The 21571-nt window shown below is 45.3% G+C and overlaps 1 protein-coding gene across 3 annotated transcripts in view; it reads left to right on the top strand.

The window, feature by feature from the left end:
- The window catches only part of DENND5B (DENN domain containing 5B), a 160031-nt gene that overhangs the window by 82494 nt on the left and 55966 nt on the right, over positions 1-21571 (top strand). For all 3 annotated transcript variants that reach the window (XM_040345751.1, XM_040345750.1, XM_040345749.1), the window contains 3 exons: positions 239-470; positions 8309-8459; positions 11829-11922. In XM_040345751.1, the coding sequence (XP_040201685.1) occupies positions 239-470; positions 8309-8459; positions 11829-11922 (477 nt within the window). The remainder of the gene's footprint in view (positions 1-238; positions 471-8308; positions 8460-11828; positions 11923-21571) is intronic.

Below are 21571 nucleotides of genomic sequence, written 5' to 3'. Positions count from 1 at the left end.
GCCAGGCTGTGTGTGGTTATTTTTTTTTGTAAATGACAGCACTAATTTCCAGAAAAGCCCCTGCTGTCTCTTTGCTAGCGTTGCTTTCAGACTAGGGAGGGAAACCTGTCCCACCATGCTGCCTAGGAAATAGGATATTAAATTGTTCAGTTCTTATGTTGCTATAGGTCCATGTAATTTGTATTTTAAGTTTTAGTTGCACTTGAATACTTTTATTTATATACTTTTTCTATTGTAGGCTTCTTTCTTGTCAGACCAGCCAGAGCCCTACCTCCCATTCCTCTCCAGGTTCATTGAGACACAGATGTTTGCCACGTTTATCGACTATAAGATCATGTCTTTATGGGAAGAGAAGGAACCTCTGCTTCGAGTTTTTGATTCTCGCATCGAGAAGATCCGCTTGTACAATGTCAGAGCTCCAGCAATTCGCACTTCTACCTACCAGTCATGTACCACCTTAAAGGAAGCCAGTAAGTGTTCAGCCAATGTTACATGTAATCACTATTGTTATTATGCTAATTGTACAAGGAGAAAGAAAATCAATGGTCAGATTCCCTGGAAGGCTGAATTACAGGGGATAGAACGGAAAAGTTCATATATTTTTAGATGTGCACATTTTTTATTGCACCTAATCCTACCTGGTTCTGCTCTGGAGATGGCGTGAGACGGGTAATACCATAACTTTCTCACACCAAGAGTGTAATAATTTTCTATGCTGGGGAAAATACATTTTGCATCCCCAATACCCCTGTATGTGTATGGCCGACTTCAAGGTTGAATGATGCACAGCCTACTTCTTGTGAGCCCAGGGCATCAAGGACACACCTCTTGTGGGTGTGTCATCAGGCAGCCCTGAACTGACAAGAGAATGCAACAGGGAACGGTGTCCTTATCCTCTGCCGGGGACAGGAGCCCCACTACTGATGGTAGAAGAAAGCACTTGTGATGTCATGCAATCTAGACCTAACATCCACTGAAAAAAAAGTTTTTATATGCAAAAAAGTAAATAGAAAACAAATCATGCGGAATGTTCCAGGGTTATGGGGGTTGAAAACTGGGAAGGGGGCAACCTGGAATTGGTCTTTTATGAGTTGGCACGCTCACAATATAAGAAGTAATATGAAATCCTGCTATGAAGGATATCTAGGACGATGTTATTCATTGGCATTGTTTTCCCATGACTTTGCCTCTGAACATAAGGACAGAGCAGCGGATGCCTCATGTTTTTTACTTTAAAGTGGACCTTCAGTGGTGTGTGTGTGTGTGGTGTGTGTGTTTTTTTTTTTTGTTTTTTTTTTTTTTTAACTTTCCATCTATTAAATCTTCTGCTCTTGTTTTTGGGATAGTAAAAAAATAATAATTCTGTCAGTAAATACATTATACAGCCCACTTCCTGTTACTTGTTTGGTCATTAGCCTAGGTTTATGACATCATGCACAGCTCTTCCTCTAACTCTTGTGAGCGTTTGCCAGGAAGGGAGGGGGGGTGAGTCATAAGAGGGTCAATGAGAGCTACAGAGCTGTAGGTGTGAGTCTGTGTAAATCCAGGAAGTGCACAGGCAGCAGCTTCAGCTGCCCACAGTTAAAGCGGGAGTTCACCCGAAAAAAAAATTTTAACCTTAGATTGATGCTCATTTTGTCAAGGGGAATCGGGTAGTTTTTTTTAAAATCGAAGCAGTACTTACCATTTTAGAGAGCGATCTTCTCTGCTGCTTCCGGGTATGGTCTGCGGGACTGGGCGTTCCTATTTGATTGACAGGCTTCCGACGGTCGCATCCATCGCGTCACGAGTAGCCGAAAGAAGTCGAACGTCGGTGCGGCTCTATACGGCGCCTGCGCACCGATGTTCGGCTACTTTCGGAAAATCGTGACGCGATGTATGCGACCGTCGGAAGCCTGTCAATCAAATAGGAACGCCCAGTCCCGCAGCCCATACCCGGAAGCGGCGGAGAAGATCGCTCTCTAAAACGGTAAGTACAGCTTCGATTTTAAAAAAAAACTACCCGATTCCCCTTGACAAAATGAGCCTCAATCTAAGGTTAAAAATTAACTTTTCGGGTGAACCTCCACTTTAAAATGGTTGCAGCTGGACTCGGTGAAGGGAAATTTCTGCAGCATATTTGGTACAAAATCACAGTATATATAAAAAATGCAAAGTGGTTGTAGGGAAGCTTCAGAATGGCAAAGATGTTTTTATTACAAACTAGGTGAGGAGACTGCAGTTCCTCTTTAAGTTCTGTGCAAGCCTTTGGCAAAAACGGTGAGATACTCACAAGGGCAGGATATGAGCATACAGAATTCTAGAAATTGTTGTCGTGGTATCAACGTAGTGATATTTGGACGGATTGAAGAGGAAAGGCCATTTAATCCCTGGTAAATTGAAAGGTACAGAAATAAGGTCTAATATCTTATTCCCTGTTTCAGAGGGCTTCCTCCCATGCTGCAGCCCCTTCTCTTTGGTGTTCCAGCCAGTGGTTGCAAACCATACAATCAATGCAAGGGGTACCAATAGTCCTGCATTGTGTGTGGTGATGCTAAGGGACCACCCACAACCTAGAGCACCAGATACAAAAGGAGAACGCAGTTGAGTATTACACCTGGTTTCTGGACACCTGGACCTTTTTTTTTTTTTTTTTTTCTTTTCTTTTAGCTTTAAATACATTATAAAGCAACAATTCATGCTTTTCCTGTAAGAATTTCCTGGGACTTTTTGGTATTGGACATTTTCCAGCTTGATCTGGAAATAGGATTGTCCTTCTCGCTCTCCATAGAAGTGTGGCAAACTGATTATGTGAGAAATGCGTAGCTTAGAGTGGGAACAGATTAGTCAGTCAGTGATCTGGACGAGTTGACTCTGAAAGCTCCATTCAAGCCTCTTGTTGGACTGGAATTCCACATAGCCTCAGGGCGCACATACTATCCCTTACTCTGTAGGGTGGAGACATTGTGTGTTTGTGTAATAACTTGTTCATCCGCTTACCTGCAAAGCCTCTCAGCCAGCGAGTGTCATCAGAAAGTGGCGCTTCAGGCCCTCTACTTTAAAGGCACACTGACCTCAAATAGTTTTCTTGGCGTAAACTATAAAGGTCTTTGAATACATTTTGTTTTATAATGTAGGTTTGTATGTTTCATACCTGTGGGATCCCTGTGGAAGCTGGAAATCACTGTAGTAGGCACCGCTACTACAGTTATTACCACTACTTTCCAGGTTCTGTGCTGAGCAGCTACTCTGCTGCTTGCTATAAGCAGGAGGTCGTCTGCTCAGCATGGGCACCATTCAGAGAACACTTTGCATTTTTTCAATTACAGTGTTAGTAAACCGCTAAAAACAAAAAACCCTGCAAGACAATAGCATAATGTGCCAGTATGATTCGCATACTAGCACATTATGAAATGCTTACCTTAGAACAAAGCCCCCACAGCAGCGCTCTGTCACTGCTGAGGGGGCTGACATGTTCTCTGTGCTTCTTTCGAGTTTGCAGGCTTCAGTGCTGTGGGCGGCCAAAGCCGCGATGACGTCACTCCCGTGCATGCACATGGGAGCCCTCTGTTTCGGCAAGGAGCTCTGAAGTTCTGGCAAGATACGCCGGGCCTTCAGAGCGCATGCGCCACTGATGTTAGCGGCTGCATGCAGGGCAAATTTCTCCTAAACCATGCAGGTTTACCGCATTTGCCGGCGTATAAGACGACCCCCTAATTTTACCGCTTTTTACGATTTTTTTGCCTGTACTCACCGTATAAGACGACCCCCCCTTCCGAGGCTTCCGACACTTCATATTTCTTCCTTCTGGAGCTATTTTCTTCTTCATTCTTGCTGGAGCCATATTCTTCCTTCTTGCTGGAGCCAATTACAGCATGCAATGTATTCTATTAATTAATATAAAGCCTGCTTGGATTGGCAGAGGCTGTGACTTCATCAGCCCACGCCTCTCTGACTCTCAAAGCCAATCCGAGCGGGCTACTGTATGTAGCCTGCTCAGATTGGCAGAGGTTGTTACTCCGATCAGAGCAGGCTTTGTATTAATTTGAATACATTTCTCACTGGGATTGGCTAAGCGGTATATACTGTATGTAGCCAAAGCTAAATACCGTATTACCGCACATCCAGCAGGCATCCGAGCAGCTGACCCGGCGTATAAGACGACCCCTTTTTTTTTTTTTTTTTTTTTTTTTTTAAGTGTAGAACGTTGTCTTATACGCCAGCAAATACAGTACCTCCCTGTTGGATTTTTGCTGCTCAATCAGCACTGCTAGCTATAGTCGGAAGCACTGATCAGTGTATTCTGAAAGCGTGGAAGTCTCTCCACTGTCAGAATACAAAAGCACAGCACGGAGGATTCCCCATCCATATAGATTTTTTTATTTTTTTTTAAATAACAAACATGTTATACTTACCTCCACTGTGCAGCTCGTTTTGCACAGAGTGTCCCCTAACCCCATCTTCTGGGGTCCCTCGACAGCTGTCTCGGCTCCTCCTCACAAAAGCTTTCCACCTTCATGCGAGCAAGCTCGCATGGTGGAAAGCTTTTGCGAGCGCGCTCCCGTCATAAAGCGGCGGGCACAGCCGCCGACTGTATCACTCGGCCCCGCCCCCTTGCGCGCCACATCATCCGCTGTGCTGCTATCAATCCGTCCAGCCTAGTCAATCAACGGCCAGGCTGGGAACCGAAGAGGATCACGTGGACGTGCGCGGGACTTTCAAGTGGTCAGGTAAGTAAAACGGGGGTTCGGGGGGGGGCCAATACCGTCGGATGTTTTTTCACCTTAACGCATAGGATGCATTAAGGTGAAAAAACATTTACTTTTACAACCCCTTTAAGTCATTTTTTGTTTCGTTCAACCCACTGCTTGAACAAAAAAAACTCCTATGTCCAGCCGAAGAGAAAGACACTCACTAGGCCAAAGCACCATCCCATACTTAGGAGAATGACCTACTGCTATCCATTCTGGCCACAGCTGTAATATATCCCACCCTCAAGGATCTATCACACAGGGGTTCCTTTTTCCAGACCCCACCCTCGAGTTGCTATAATTTGGGGACCAATAGAAAGGTAGGTGGTATGTGCATGAGGGGGAAACAATGAGATTGTTGGAGAAGCCCTAAACTAAGGTATTCCACATATTCTTAAAGCGGAGGTTCACCCTAATAACATGTGTATCTGACCAACTTCCTTATATTCGTAACAAGTACAGTCCGCAATTTTTTTTTTTTTTATTCTTTGCGTGCCTTGTAATCCATCTTTTCAATCTACTTCTCCCCACAGGAGTAGGCGTTTTTTATGCCTAGGGGGATTGTCATCTGGTAGGTCGCGCAGATGACTGACGTCTGTTCCCCCCGGCGGATAAGGCCCCGCCCCCCCGTATTGCGTAGCCGCGCATGAGTTACGGGGTTTCCAAAAGAAGCCGAACATGCAGAGCGCAGGCGCCGTATACAACCGACTCACATCTCTGCATGTTCGGCTTCTTTCGGAAACCCCGCAACTCGTACGCGCCTACGCAATACGGGGGGCGGGGCCTTATCCGCCGGGGGGAACAGACGTCAGTCATCTGGGCGACCTCCCAGATGACAATCCCCCTATGTATAGAAACGCCTACTCTCCGGGGAGAAGTAGATTGAAAAGATGGATTACAAGGTACGTAAAGCATAAAAAAAAACAAATTGCGGACTGTACTTGTTACGAATATAAGGAAGTTGGTCAGATATACATGTTATTAGGGTAAACCTCTGCTTTAAGCTGTGAAGGTAAATTCACTAACTCCATTGTAAAACTTTGACTACATTATGTCAAATATCTACAATGTAAAGGGGAATGGATGTGTGCCAATATGCCCATTAACCATGCCATTTAATTGTTTCTTCTTTACAGATTATTTAGCTCTGCTCAGATTAACTGCTGTTGACATTGAAGCCCCCAAACCCCATGAACTCTATGTAAAAGTCAACCAGACGGCTAGTAATTGTGTTTATTGGAAATTAAAATAACTCACGGTTTGATTTTTCTGCCACTTGCATGAGTTTGTGTCCGTGTTTTCACTTTGACATTTCTCACATAACTGCAGCCTAAATTCACTGATTTGTTTTAGAATAGGAATATTGGAGATGATAGACTTGCCTTTGGCAATCATTTCAATACTTTTGATGACCTGTGTAAAGAAAATAAATGCCATCATCAATTTGCCTTGAGCAGCAGCTCTCATTTATGCATTTAAAGCTCCGCTGCAGCCCAAGCTTTACTTTGTTTTAAATAAAGTGGGGAATGGATGGAACTTCTGAGTTGTTGTGCTGTCCGATAACTCTTCTTGGGAGATTCTTCTTGCTTCCTGTTTCCCTCTCTCACTGCTAGGACAGAAAGACATTATCAGGAACACGGGAGTAAAATTCTATCAGTGGTCCCAACCCCTCCTCACTGCATCCAAAAGTAAAAATGAAAAGTTGGCTGCTGCTTTTATATGGCCCCTTTTCCTGTACTGACTACAATCCCTTATTTTTGTGCTTCATAGACTGTCAGATGGATGGTACTTTTTGGTCCCATGCAGGGGCGAACTGACAACTCATGGGGCCCCCGGGCAATAGGAGATTATGGGGCCCCCAGGCAATAGATTATGGGGCTACATACACAGTATACACACACACTGAAAAGGTACAGGAGAGGCGGGGCAGCTATAATCTTGGGATTTTTTTTAAAAAAACACTGATTTTTACATACTGTTCCTGGTTTTACTGAGGCTGGAAAACCTGATGGGGGGGGCCCCCCTAATGGCATGGGGCCGTCGGGCAGTGCCCGAATGGTCAGTCCGCCCCTGGTCCCATGTTCTTTGATTCAGAGCCTGATGAAATTCTCCAACAGAGCAGGCGCCATCCTAACCCCCTACCCCACCCATAGCACCTTCCCCACATAATAGTATTTGCTGAATAACACAGGTTTTGTGTGTTGAGAACAGGGGATTGGGACTAAGCATATGCAAATACTGACTTTTAGAAAGTCTGCACTTGCATGTGCTTAAAGTGTTACTAAACCCACAACAGTAAAATCAGTCTGTATATGCAGTAAAGCATGCTCGTTGTCCTCACTGTATTGTGTAAAAAGGCTGTTTGATCCTGTCTTCTTTGATCCTCCCCTTCTTCTACAGTCCCCAAACCATCTCCTGATGGAACTGAAGCTAGGGGACAAGCTGCACACGCTCAGCTTGGTGTGTATTACAAGGGCTTTTTTGTTTTTCTTGGGAGAGTGCATGTGACCAGAATAGGGCCAATCGCCACTGTTAAGACAAGGGGTCAGGGGTCCCGCAGCCTCATAGGACAGTCAGAACAGAATTTAAAATTCATCCTATAAGCTTTAACCAGACACTGATGGAAGTCACAAGACAACTGTAATTGCAGGTGGGGGGGGGGGGGTGTTATTTAGCAGTTTTTAAAACTATTGCATTTCCATGTAATGTGGGAGACCAGATATAGTGAATTCAGGGTCCTGGGTTTAGTAAGACTTTAATTATTAGCTTTAGCAGCATTGACGCCTGCATCAGAATTGTTTGCCACTGCATACAAGTCTATGGGAGTGCAAAGCACCTGAAGGCCCCTTTCGTACATGCTGTCTGATCAGGTCCACCTGTCCATTTTTCAGGCGGACCTGATCGGATGCTTCATTCACCTCTCTGGAGCGACGTATGTCAGCTGTGACATGTCCGCTGACATCCGCCGCTATCTGAGACAGTCCGCCAAATCCAGATGGAGGAAACCTTATTTTTTCATCCGTCCATTGAATTGGATGAAAACAGGCGGATCCGTTTTAATCCAATCTCCCATAGAGGACAGCGGGGCTCTGACATGTCCGTCTCTGCACAGTGAGCAGAGATGGACCTGTCATCCGGTTGCTCAGTGGAGATCAACAAATCGATCGCTGCTGAGCAAGCGCAATCCGTCAAAGCATAAGCATAAGCATAAGCAAAAGCAGGTACCATTGGCCCATCAACAAAGACTCGAAGCCTGTCAACGTATATAAAGAGGGGGAGGACCTGTGTCATCTGGACTTGTGTCGGACCAGGTAAGACGGCTCTCGTAGGGAAACATTGATTTTCACACGTCATGAGACATGAGCTCCCAATGTCGGACGATTGTCGTACAAGTGTGAACCCGGCCTCAAGCATTATTGCTTGGAAAGGGGCAGAGACCGTGAGAAGTTCTGAATGTGTAGTTTCAGTTTAGTTCATTTTCCACACATGTGTAAAAAAAAATGAATCGTTCGGTTGCACCAAGATTTGCTGGGACTGCAGGATTATGTCTAAAACCTTCTATTTGATCTGTGTTCCAGGTATGTCCATCGAGCAGCGTCTGATGAAGATTGATCACACAGCCATACACCCGCACTTGCTGGATATGAAGATCGGGCAAGGGAAATACGAGCAAGGCTTTTTTCCTAAGCTGCAGGCTGATGTTCTCATGAACGGACCAATAAACAACAAGTAAAATATGGTTTTCTTTTCTTTTTATTGCATCCTCCCACCTCTAAAGTGCACATGGAGCAACCTGGAAATGGGTCAGCCCTCCAAAGGCTTGCTATGGGTTTATCCAGGGTGTTTAAATCATCCATTGAGTTATCTGTGGGTTTGTCCATTCAGGGCAAAATGATAGGTTCTCGTGGCAGCCCCCCCACCACCACCAAGCCACTGTCGCTCTGTTTGCCTCTGTGCCCAAGTCTAATCCCTTTTTGTAAGCTTCTTTTCTGTGTCAGAGCTTACACAGAGTTAAATAATTATCTGCTCCCATCCATCATGTGACAGTGTTTGGGATGGAGGGGAATAAGGCCCCTTTCACACTGGGGCAGGAGGTGCGTCCGCGGTAAAAATAGCGCCGCTTTACCGCCAATTGCGCTGTGCTTTTCAGCCACTAGCAGAGCAATTACCCCCACTAGAGGCCGAGAAAGGGTTAAAAATCGCAAAGCACCTCTGCAGAGGCGCATTGCTGGCATTGTAGCTGCGGTGTCCCATTGATTTCAATGGGCGGGAGTGGTATACACACCGCTCCAAAGATGCGGCTAGCAGGACTTTTTATACCATCCTGCTAGCGCACCGCTCCAGTGTGAAAGCCCCGAGGGCTTTCACACTGGAGACACAGCAGCGGCTGTTTAGGGTCGGTTTGCAGGCGCTATTTTTAGCGCAATATAGCGCCTGCAAACCGCTCTAGTGTGAAAGGGGTCTTGGGGGAGGAGGTTATGTACTTTTCCATAAGGAGATACTTTGCTTTTAAGAGAGATTAAAGTGGTTGTAAATCTCAGACATGAAATTTGAACAAAGCATATCCCTCTATACTGTGTACTTGTCTGTTAGGAGCACTAAGTGTCATTTCTCACTGCTACTTCATTCCTCTGCTATCATCATTAACACTTTTGACAATTTATCCCGACACCAAGAGAAAAAAAGGGACCGGAGTGACCACCTGCCGATTTACAGCCTCAGCTCTGTTCCTGAGAGTTGTGTGAGGGGAGGGGGGGGGGGGGTTCTCAGAGCACTTCTCACTGAGCTCTGCAGAGTGTAACTTCAGTTCTCCGTCCCCTTTTTTCTGAACTCTCAGGCAAGCTTTATAATTTAGCACTTTAAACTGATGTAGAGAAGAGAAGACTGCAGATATACAGGTACAACTTATGTAGGAAGAGTTGTTTTAATCTGTGTGCATTACCGGAGGGTAGCCCCTTCACTGGGTATATGTAAGGGTTTACAACCACTTTTAAGCAGATAAAATGAGTGATGGGAAACGGCTGAAAAATTTAAGTTAAAATACAAAAAAAAAAACGTTTTTAATTTTCTTATTTTTTGTAATAAAAGCTTAGGGCCAGATTCACAGTCGAAATACGCCGGCTTATCTACTGATACTCCGCCGTATTTTCAAATTTGCCGCGTCGTATCTTTAGTTTGAATTGTCAAACCAAGATACAACGGCTTTAGGCTTCGATCCGACAGGCGTACGGCTTCGTACGCCTTCGGATCGTAGGTGTAATACTTCGGCGCCCGCTGGGTGGAGTTTGCGTCGTTTTCCACGTCGGGTATGCTAATTAGCTGTTTACGGCGATCCACGAAGCTACGCGCGCTCGTCGCATTCTCTTACGTCGTCGCTAGTCGGCTTTTCCCGTCGTAAAGTTACGGCTGCTATTTCATGGCTTATATTTAGACCAGCCATGTTAAAGTATGGCCGTCGTTCCCGCGTCGAATTTAAATTATTATTTTTTTTTTTCATAAGTCGTCTGGGAATAGGAAAGGACGTAACGCACGTCGCCGTTCAAAAAATTACGTCGGTGCGACGTCATTTCGCGCAAAGCACGGCGGGAAATTACAAAACGGAGCATGCGCAGTACGTTTGGCGCGGGAACGCGCCTAATTTAAATGATACACGCCCCATTTGAATTAGGCGGGCTTGCGCCGGACGGATTTACGCTACGCCGCCGCAAGTTTACAGGCAAGTGCTTTGTGAATCAAGCATGTGCGCTGAAAACTTGCGGCGGTGTAACGTAAATGGGATACGTTACGCCGCCGGAATTGTACATGAATCTGGCCCTTAGCTTTTAACAATTAAGAGGACTGAATAAACCAGCTGTTAAAAAAAAAAAAAAACAGTACATGTAAATAAATGTAAAAAAAATCCTAAGGAAAAGACCAAAGAAAAACACTGCGCTAATACGTGATGAAAAATTGTGAAAATAATAAGTGACAAAAGCAGCTGGTACCTATTGCTCTAAATACCCAAAGCAAAAAAATTACAACCAAAAAGAAGGTACAGCGCTGATGTGAATGAAACAAATTGTGAGTGAACAATACAGTAATGAAAAATAATCAGTGACTGAATAAATAAATTAGATATTGATAAAAATAGTTCATAAAAATATCCAAAAGTGAATGTACTGATCCTTCACCAATCAAGAATTAAGTATAAGTGACAAAAAATGGCAAATATAAAACAGTGAAAAAAAGAGTCCAATGGTAAAAAAGGCAAAATTCTTATTTCTTAATCTTCCACCAAGTATAACACCCGTGTGATGGTATTCCAATCTGCTTACCAGATTAACCGACCGTGATTACGGTCAGATAAAGCCCAGAGATCTTTTAGAGTCCTCTCAAGTGGACTAAATGACAACAGGTTATACAGATCATCTACTGCTCCAAAGCTCCAGATGGAATAGGGATACGAAGTCTTGTTCTTCCCCAGCCTGTGACTGGACAGTGAAAGAAGCAGCAAATTAGTTTGCTGCTTCTTTCACTGTCCAGTCACAGGCTGGGGAAGAACAAGACTTCGTATCCCTATTCCATCTGGAGCTTTGGAGCAGTAGATGATCTGTATAACCTGTTGTCATTTAGTCCACTTGAGAGGACTCTAAAAGATCTCTGGGCTTTATCTGACCGTAATCACGGTCGGTTAATCTGGTAAGCAGATTGGAATACCATCACACGGGTGTTATACTTGGTGGAAGATTAAGAAATAAGAATTTTGCCTTTTTTACCATTGGACTCTTTTTTTCACTGTTTTATATTTGCCATTTTTTGTCACTTATACTTAATTCTTGATTGGTGAAGGATCAGTACATTCACTTTTGGATATTTTTATGAACTATTTTTATCAATATCTAATTTATTTATTCAGTCACTGATTATTTTTCATTACTGTATTGTTCACTCACAATTTGTTTCATTCACATCAGCGCTGTACCTTCTTTTTGGTAGTACATGTAAATAACAAAATATTCCATCTAGATTATTGTTTTATAGCAAAATTAAGCCCATATTGTGAAATGAATAATGCAAATGAATTTCCCCCCGTTGATTTTTTTTGGCTTGTCTCCACAGTCGCTGGGTCAGCCGGAACGCTACGGCGCAAAGGAGAAAGGACCGCCAGCGGCAGCACTCTGAGCACCTCGGATTAGACAACGACTTGCGGGAGGTACGTCGCTGTGATGTGATTGCCAGCTTTACCTCTGGCAGCAGATGGCAAATGAGTCGGCCGCCATTTATTTTCTGGAATAATCAGTTTTGCCTCCAGCTGCACCTTAGAATAGCGGCATAAATTTTTAGAGCCGTCAGAATCCTCCTACTTCCTATTGTTAATTCTGTAAAAGGAGAGCTATAAAAATCCAGACGAGCAGGTTTTTAATGTGGAATACGAAGTGCGAAGAGCTGGTGTGGTAATCTTTTATGCTGTTTTTCATATCCTTTTTATTTCTTACTGGAACACAGCTCTGCGGGATTTTATCACTTGGGTTGTCTGGTGTCCTGAATAACCAGTTTAATTTTAACTGTCACTTTAAATCATCGCTACATTCAGTGCTTCGTTGGTGAACATTTTAGAAAAGCTATAGTGCTTTTCATTGAGGACCTACTTAGTTCTTTTTATTCTAACTCTAACGTGAACACATGTTGTTTAAAACTAATCATATGATGGAAGTTAATGCAGCAAAAAATCATTAGATCATTCACAGGGGCCGCGGTATTTATTTGCCAGTCTACTAGAGGGCATGCTTTGCCCTACTCTCTCTATAGGATAAGCTTCTTTTCTCCCTGGGTGTCTTTACTGACCAATACGGTGGCATGGTGTGAGAGAGGAGGCGTTCCTAAGCGGGAATTTTTAAGGAAAGGTCAAGATCTGCATCAGGGGTGGACTGACAACCCATGGGGCCCCCGGGCAATAGAAGATTATGGGGCCCCCGGGCTTACAGATGGCCACCACGCCAGGAGGCAGGGCAGCTAAAATCTCTGGATTTTCACATCAAAAGCATGTCGGTTTCGGACATTTCAGGGACAGATGTAAAAAAAACACAGATTTTTACATACTGTCCCTGGTTTAACTGAGCCTGGCAACCCTGATGGGGCCCTCGGGCAGTGCCCGAGTGACTCAATGGTCAGTCCACCCCTGATCTGCATATAACTTGCTGTACTGCATGGAAAATGTGGTTGTACAGCATCACACATTCTTTGGGAAGTAAAAGGGTAAACCTATATACTCAGAAGGGGTAACCAATGGTCGGACTTTAAAGGCAAGGAAACAATAGAAATGGCAAAAAATATTTATTAAAGGAAAAATATAAATTAACACATTTGTGCGTCAAGGGACCAAATCCATACTCTGTAATATCTTGTATGGTTTTAATTCTTGAACACTGTTAAATCAATTTATATTTTTCTTTAATTAATATATATTTTTTGCTATTTCTATTGTTTTCTTGCCTTTAAAGTCCGACCATTGGTTCCCCTTCTGAGTAGTCGTCCATGTTTTCCCTTTAAATATACGGATGTGGCATTGTGAGTGCTTTCCCCTTTACTTTATTTGGTAAACCTATATAATATATGAATTTCAACTTTTTGGCAAGTTTTTCACCTTTTTTAAAGTGATTCTAAAAGGTTGGAATAAAAAAAAACAACAAAAAAACAAACACACATGTTTTACTTTTGCCCAGGGCAGCCCTGATCATCTTGTTTTTGGGTCCCCTTCCGGTGGTCCTGGCTCCTCCCCCCTGCCTCAATAGCACTTGAGCAGGCTCACTCCTGAGCTGTGCTCCTGTGAATGGACATTGTCCATTCACACAAACAGAGCTGCTCAGCCCCACCCCAGCTCTCTCCTTATTGGCCCACTGGCTGTGATTGACACCTGCGGGAGCCAATAGCTCTTGCTGCTGTGCGTGTTAATGAGGAGAGAGACCTGCTCCCATGCATATCACTGGATCGAGATGGGGCTCAGGTAAGTATAAGGGGGGCTGGGGGGAAGGAGCTGCACCCAGGTTTTTTACCCAAAGCATAGAATGCATTACGGTAACAAAACCTTCTGCTTTTAGAATCCCTTTAGGCTGGATTCACACATATCCGGCTGCGGTTCTCCGTCCAGTGTCCAGTGCATTTCTGTTCACTGGCTTGTATGCAAATTCTTGCCTGCGTTCGCACCTAAATTGGGCCCGAAAACACATAGAACCCTTTTCAAAACCGCATTGCGGCCACCCGGACATGTGTGAACCGGCTCCATTGAAAGCCAGTCACATTCATGTGTTATACAAATTGGATGCAATTAAAAACGCATCCAATTTGCACCCTGCCTCAACCAGACTCTGCGCAAACAGATCAAAATCTCTTCTGGAAATCGCCTACAGGGATGTTTTGACCTGTTGGGAAATTTCTTTTTTTCTGGTTTCCCATTTGAAGCCCTAAGCCAAGGGCAATCACAATGGGGGTGGTTTGCAACCCTAAATGACATGCTGTGCATTGATCCTCTTCTTTCTGCAAAACCAAAACGTTTTTTTTTTTTTCCTGAGCATAACTTGAAGCTGAACTCCTAGGATAAGCAAATATTATCCAAGTACAAGAGACGTGCATTCTTGAATCTTGGTGTGCTTTGTGTATTTCTTTTTAAATCTGTGCTGTAATCCAGTATGAAAACCTGTCCCTGTGCAGAAGCTGTATTAAAGACCGGTCACTGCTGCTGTCTTCTTGTACGGGATGACTGGTCTTGTCTCTGCCCCTTCCTGTCGTTTTCTGCAGGCAGTCTGTAGTGGGTGGAGTCTGCTGAGTAGTACCTCCAGCAGCTCTGCTACGGTTATGGCAGTGTTTCTCAATTCCAGTCCTCAGGCCCCCCCCAACAGGTCAGGTTTTCAGGATTTCCCTCAGATGAAAAGGCTGTGGTGATTACTAAGGCAGTGAAACTGATCAAATCACCTGTGCAAAATAATGGAAATCCTGAAAACCTGACCTGTTGGGGGGGCCTGAGGACTGGAATTGAAAAACACTGGGTTATGGGTACAACATAGTGAGGATGTCCTTACTATTTTACAAGGTAATAACTGAATGTGCAAAGGCATTTAGTGTACAGTTGTACACAAAGTGGATGTAAATCCTTTCTGGCAGTTGATGAATATATTTAAATGAATGTTTGTGCCCAGACTTAAGCTTTAAAGCCCAACCAAACCTTAAATTTTGGATTGGGAAGGGATAAAGCCTCTGCCAGGTTTTTATTGCTCTTTGTGTCCCTTAGCACAGAATGTCCCTCACTTCTGCCAGGACAGGTAGTAATAGAAAATTTCTTCACCGAGGTTTTAGAGAAAAAAATACATATATAGTAGAGCATAGAAGGATGCAAGACACGGCTCAGCGCTGGAACTCGTTTTCCCGCCACATCTCCATACAGCTGGTGGTGAAGATGCAAGATTTGTTAGTTCCACCCCCTCCTCCTCCATGCCCTCCTCTGCTGAATTGTAATATGAACCACCAATACCCCTGTAACGGAACCCCAAATGGGACAGGGGTTAAATCCGTTCATGATATTCCATTCCACCCAAGACAGCTTATCGACACTCCACAATCAGGCAAACGAACACGACCGATGATAATCCCCCCCAGAAACGAGACACACAGCTCTTGTTTGAGGTTCAACACAGGGAATGACTCTTTATTATCTGCACATGGTAACACATTCCTCTTCAAAATACATCCCTCCCACCCTTGGGAAACAGGGTGGGTTAAATTGTCCAATGACAATGGTGATACAGGTCAGGTGTGTTCAAACTTCTCCTTCAGTAAACAGTCTTAGCAGGGGGGGGGGGTTGCTGGAGTGATTCCCCCCCTTTCCTCACAGCAAGACACTTTAACATCCCATAATAGGTATGCAGACTGCCTACCAAGCTCCAATCCACATAGCAGACTTAATTACCACAATAGACAATGGAATGCAATCACACCCCACCCCTTTCATCACAGCAAGCTTACTAGTATACATCAGCCAACACACAATATATATACAATATCTGACCACATTAAATGTGACTAGCACAGACCATAGTGGGGTTCTCATGCACCCTGTGCCCCTAAAGTCACTCCTGTTACATGGCTCCCTCCTTGTGGAACACTCTGGCAGACCCAGCTTGATCCTTTTCGGGTCAACTTGGGGATGTCCGGAACTAGGAGGCCGGGATGACGTCTGTTTGCCGGGATAACCCATCAGCATTGCCATTTGGCTTACCAGGTCTGTAGCTGATGGTGAAGGTGAATAATGGAATTCAGTTCTGGAACAGTCACTTGCTTTGCTCTCTCAATGGCTCCCAAAACCTGTTGCTGATGCTCTTGGGACAGATAAGGCACCACCTGGATGCAAATCCCATTTAATCTTTTGACAATTTCAGCCTGTTTGTGCATTTCAATGTTCAAGCCACGGGACATCTCATAATACATGACATAGTGTCGTTGCATCTCTGATTTCTCACGGGCCAACTTGTCACATTCCCATTTTAGACTGTGATATTGTGCCAGATCTACAGTACATTTCGGGGAAGGTAGTCTTACCCGGGTCTCAGCAGCAAGCGAGTTGGTTCCAGCAACGCGGGTCTGGGCACAGGTAGTCACTGTGTGGGCTTCAGCGGGGCACATCGGGGCGTACGCAGAAACAAGGGGGGCCAAATCATTCCCCAGTAGTACATCTGCTGGCAAATCCTTCATCACCCCCACATTCACATGTCCCGAACCAACCCCCCAATCCAGGTGAACCCGGGCAACGGGCAGCCGGAAGACGGTGCCTCCCGCTACTCTTACGGCTACGGTGTCTCCGGTGTGCTGGCTCTCTGGGATGAGGTTCTTCTGTAGCAGGGTCATGGTGGCTCCAGTATCACGTAACCCATTGGCTACCTTCCCATTGACCCAGACAGTCTGCCTATGTTGCTGCCTGTTGTCCTGGTTAGCTGCTTGTATCGGATCTGCCTCGTGCAGAACGCCCCAATGTTCTTCCTCCTCAACGCAGTGGGCCGCAGGCATGGATGTGCGGGGGTTCCCCCTTTCTGGCTGTCTCCATGACTGTGACTGCCTGGGTGGATTCAATGGACAGTCTAGCTTTCTGTGTCCTAGCTGTTTACACCCAAAACACCTGATGGGCTGTGAGTAGTCCTGGGAGTTGAACCTAGGCTGCTGAGGATAAGTGGCCGCTGGAGGTGGTGTTGTAGGACGGTCCGACTGGGGTTTGTAGGCAATAGCCGGCGGGGGTGCCGCTGATCGATAATCCACCCGAGCTGTGGTCTTGACCACAGAGTTGTCCAGTTTGCGGGCGTCTGTGTATTCGTCCGCCAGGCGAGCTGCTTCAGACAAGGAGAAAGGGTTTCTGTCCCGGACCCATTCTCTGACTTCCTGGGACAGTTTGTCAAAGAAGTGCTCCAGCAGGAACACCTGCAGCACCTCTTCCCCGGATTCTGCTTGGCATCCATCGACCCAGTGGGATGCTGTGCGGTGTAGGCGGCATGCCCACTCGGTATATGAGTCTCCAGTCTGCTTGCTCGTCTCTCGGAACCGCCTCCGGTATGCCTCCGGTGTGACGGCATACCTGGCCAAAAGTGCTTCTTTTACCAGTCCATAGTTCATAATATCCTTGTCTGGGATGGCCCTGAACGCTTCACTGGCCCGGCCGGACAATTTCCCAGACAAAATGGTAACCCATTCCTCTGTGGGCACCCGGTGTAGGGCACATTGCCGTTCAAAATCAGCAAGGTACCCATCAATCTCCCCTTCAGTTTCAATGAAGTTCTTAAAAGCAGCAAAATGTATCTTTCTCCTTTCAGCTGGTGCTGCTGTGACTTCTGCTGCTGCGGAACCTCTTTGCCGTAGCCAATTTGCATCCACAGCAGCTATAACCCGGTCTATGATCTCCGGTGGAGGGTTAGGACCATAGTGTGCCAGTCTTAGTTTGACAGCCCGATCAAAGCTTGCCTCCTCCGGGGTCCTGTCTGTTACGCTGGGCCTTTCCGTTATGTTGGGTCTTTCCGCTCCATCCATTTGGACAAGTTCTGTGATCATGTCCATCTTTTTACGGTTGCTGGCCGGTCTGCCCCGGCTCTCCAGTAAGTCCTTGAGGGTGGAGCGCTTCAGCCGTGCATACTGAGACTCCATTGTCCTGTGTCCTTGTAGCTGTCCTTTAAGGCTGTGGGATCATCCCACCGCTGCCACCAATTGTAACGGAACCCCAAATGGGACAGGGGTTAAATCCGTTCATGATATTCCATTCCACCCAAGACAGCTTATCGACACTCCACAATCAGGCAAACGAACACGACCGATGATAATCCCCCCCAGAAACGAGACACACAGCTCTTGTTTGAGGTTCAACACAGGGAATGACTCTTTATTATCTGCACATGGTAACACATTCCTCTTCAAAATACATCCCTCCCACCCTTGGGAAACAGGGTGGGTTAAATTGTCCAATGACAATGGTGATACAGGTCAGGTGTGTTCAAACTTCTCCTTCAGTAAACAGTCTTAGCAGGGGGGGGGGTTGCTGGAGTGATTCCCCCCCTTTCCTCACAGCAAGACACTTTAACATCCCATAATAGGTATGCAGACTGCCTACCAAGCTCCAATCCACATAGCAGACTTAATTACCACAATAGACAATGGAATGCAATCACACCCCACCCCTTTCATCACAGCAAGCTTACTAGTATACATCAGCCAACACACAATATATATACAATATCTGACCACATTAAATGTGACTAGCACAGACCATAGTGGGGTTCTCATGCACCCTGTGCCCCTAAAGTCACTCCTGTTACAACCCCCAATACCCTTCAAGGGGCCATTCAACGAGTCAGGCTAAAAGATGCCATGCAGTGTTTCAGCTGGTCTGTCTATGGGACAGGAACCACATCGGAGCAGAGATTCTTTCAGCTCTGCAGGGGCAGGCCCAGAAGTTGTTCGCGCCACGGAAGCTTGAGCCAGGAATGGTGGTGTGCAATGATGGCACAAACCTTCTGTTCGCTTTTAGACAGGGAACGTTGACAGAACTTCTGATCAGGGTTTATTTATTTTGTTCCATTTGTCCTAGTGCACCAATAAAACTGCCACCTCCCCATCCCCCTCAAATTATCGGTGTCACAGGGGCAGGATGGGAGGAAAAGTCTCCCCAATGGGAGGTCAAGCAGAAATAAAAACCCACTAGAAACATTGACACATCTCCCACTCTTTAAAAAAAAAAAAAAAAAATTTGGAGGCTACTTTTACACTGATGTATCGTGGGCTATTTTTAGCGGGGCTTAACCATCGTTTTTGCAGAGCTTTTCAGCTGATGGCTGGGTGCTTTTAACCCCCGCTAGCGCCCGAAAAAGAGTTAAAACCGCTGGCAGCGGCACTTTTCCGGCAGTTCGGAGGTGCTGCCCATTGATTTCAATGGGCAGGGCGCCTTAGGAGCAGTGTATACACCGCTCCTACAGTGCTGCAAAGATGCGGCTAGCAGGACTTTTTTTTTTACCGTCCTGCTAGCGCACCGCTCCATGTGAAAGCCCTTGGGCTTTCACATTGGAGTGACAGGAGAGGCACTTTCAAGGTGCTTAGCAAGCACTATCTTTAGCATTCTAGCGCTTGTAAAGCGCCTTGGTGTGAAAGTAGCCTAATGCCTCGTACACACGACCGGTTTTCCCCATTTGGCCATGACCGCTTTTGGCCGGTAAATCCGCCGGGAATTCTGTCGGGGAAAAATGAGAACATGTTCTCTTTTTTCCCGCTGGTATTCCTGGCGGTTTTTAAGCCGGCAGTTACCCTATGGGAAACACTGCGGTGGAGCATACACACGGCCGGGTTTCCCGACCAAAGCTCTCATGGCAGTTTTCCCGTCCATGTGTAGGGGGGGAAGCTACAGAGCAGGTTCTCGGTTTTCCTGGTGGACTTTTTACTGCCGGAAAAAACGATTGTGTGTACAAGGCATGAGAGTTGTGGATGTACACCTGGCTGATGGAAAATAAATGATATGCATGATTTATGAATGAGGAATAATCCTCTTATATTTGGGATATGTGATGGAATGGGACACGTGAACACCCTTACTGTACTATGCACTGATTCAGTTGATGGGCTTTTTGATTTCTTTGTCACTTCTCACCATAACTGACGGCTCTCACACGGATGGCTGTTTTGCCGCAGTTAAAAGCATGTGAGTGTTCTGTGAAATTCAAGGCTCCAGGCACTGCGATTAGCTGCATTTGTACATTGCGATTACGTGCGGTTACATGCGGCCGCGTTTAGCTACGGTAGTCATTTCCATAGCAACCCTTTTTTTTTTTTTTTTATTTATGATGTGCTTCCTGTTCTTTTTTTCTCACGCTGCTATCTGCAGTGGACACAAAAGACTGCAGTTGTGTGCATATAGCTGCGCTAAATCGCACCTGGACGTATTGAATTAAATTTTTTTCTATTCGCACCAAACCGCATGTAACGAAATCGCAGCTAAATGCTGTGTGTGAATGGGGCCATAGGAAAGCACTGTGCGCTTTTAGCTGTGGTAGAAAACGAAAAAATCCGCAGCTAAAAGCGCCATTCTAACCGTTCGCGTGAAACGGGCATAATACTGTCTCTGTACAAAGTTTTCTGAAATACAGCACAGTAAACCCCGAGGCATTTTTTTAAGTTTTCTCTCTTGTTCAGTAATGCAATCAAAGAAAGCAAAAAATAAAAATAACTTCAGACTATTTTTATGTTTATGTATGGACTGAAAGATGATCTTCTGAAAACGTCCGTAATTGCATTAGCAGCACAAGATGGAGACTGTAATGTCAGGGTCATTTTGCCTCAAGATAGAGTCATAATGAGGTAGGATTTCGTAAATTGATTTTTTTTTTTTCAGGCTCCTAATCTCCATATCCCTCCTTGCAGTCAACTCGTCTCGGGTTTCCATGTTAAACGTATTAATTCAAGCCCTCTGTCTCTATAGCTCATGTTGTAATGTGCGCAGTTGTGGGACATTAGTGCGGCCAACCATCTGCCCCGCGTCTGGCGAGGAGGAGAGGGGGAATCCTTTTTTGTTTAGCAGGAGGTTAAGGTCACTTTTGTATCTGAGCTTTAGCCACAGTCTGGCGTCTGCAGCTGCAACCTGAACTGAAATTCAATGATTGATTGTCTTGCCTTTGTCCAAGCCTATAAAGCCTTTCACTGGCAGGATCCAGAATGCTAGCTGCACAAAATATCATTTAGTCAAAACAGCAATTTTCAATGCCAACTTTAAAACTACAGCGCTGATCCTGATCACCTATATAAACTCATGTGCTCTTATAAACCATATTAAAAACTTTTATAAGTATATAAAGTGCTCTTGCACATGAATACCTGTGCTCTTATGTACACTATATTGTCAAAAGTATTGGGACGTCTGCCTTTACACTCACATGAACTTTTAATGGCATCCCAGTCTTAGTCCCTAGGATTCAATATTGAATTGGCCCATCCTTTGCAGCTATAACATCTTCATCTCTTCTGGGAAGGCTGTCCACAAGGTTTAGGAGTGTGTCTATGGGAATGTTTGACCGTTCTTCCCGAAGCGCGTTTGTGAGGTCAGGCACTGATGTTGGATGAGAAGACCTGGCTCACAGTCTCTGCTCTAATTCATCCCAAAAGTGTTATATTGGGTTGAGGTTGGGACTCTGCGCAGGACAGTCAAGTGTCTTGCTGCTTCTGAAGACACCCAGTGGAACGGACGAAATGTGTCAAGCAGGGCCGGTCATTGACGAGCATTCTACAGGTGGAATGCATGTTGACGTTGCGATATGGGGACTCCACCAATCACTCACCGCCCCCTCCCTCAATGT

Source organism: Rana temporaria, chromosome 3 (genome assembly GCF_905171775.1).
Source record: "Rana temporaria chromosome 3, aRanTem1.1, whole genome shotgun sequence".
NCBI classification, from domain to species: domain Eukaryota; kingdom Metazoa; phylum Chordata; class Amphibia; order Anura; family Ranidae; genus Rana; species Rana temporaria.
Note: the sequence above shows the minus strand (reverse complement) of the source record. Positions and strands in the feature narration are given on the sequence as shown.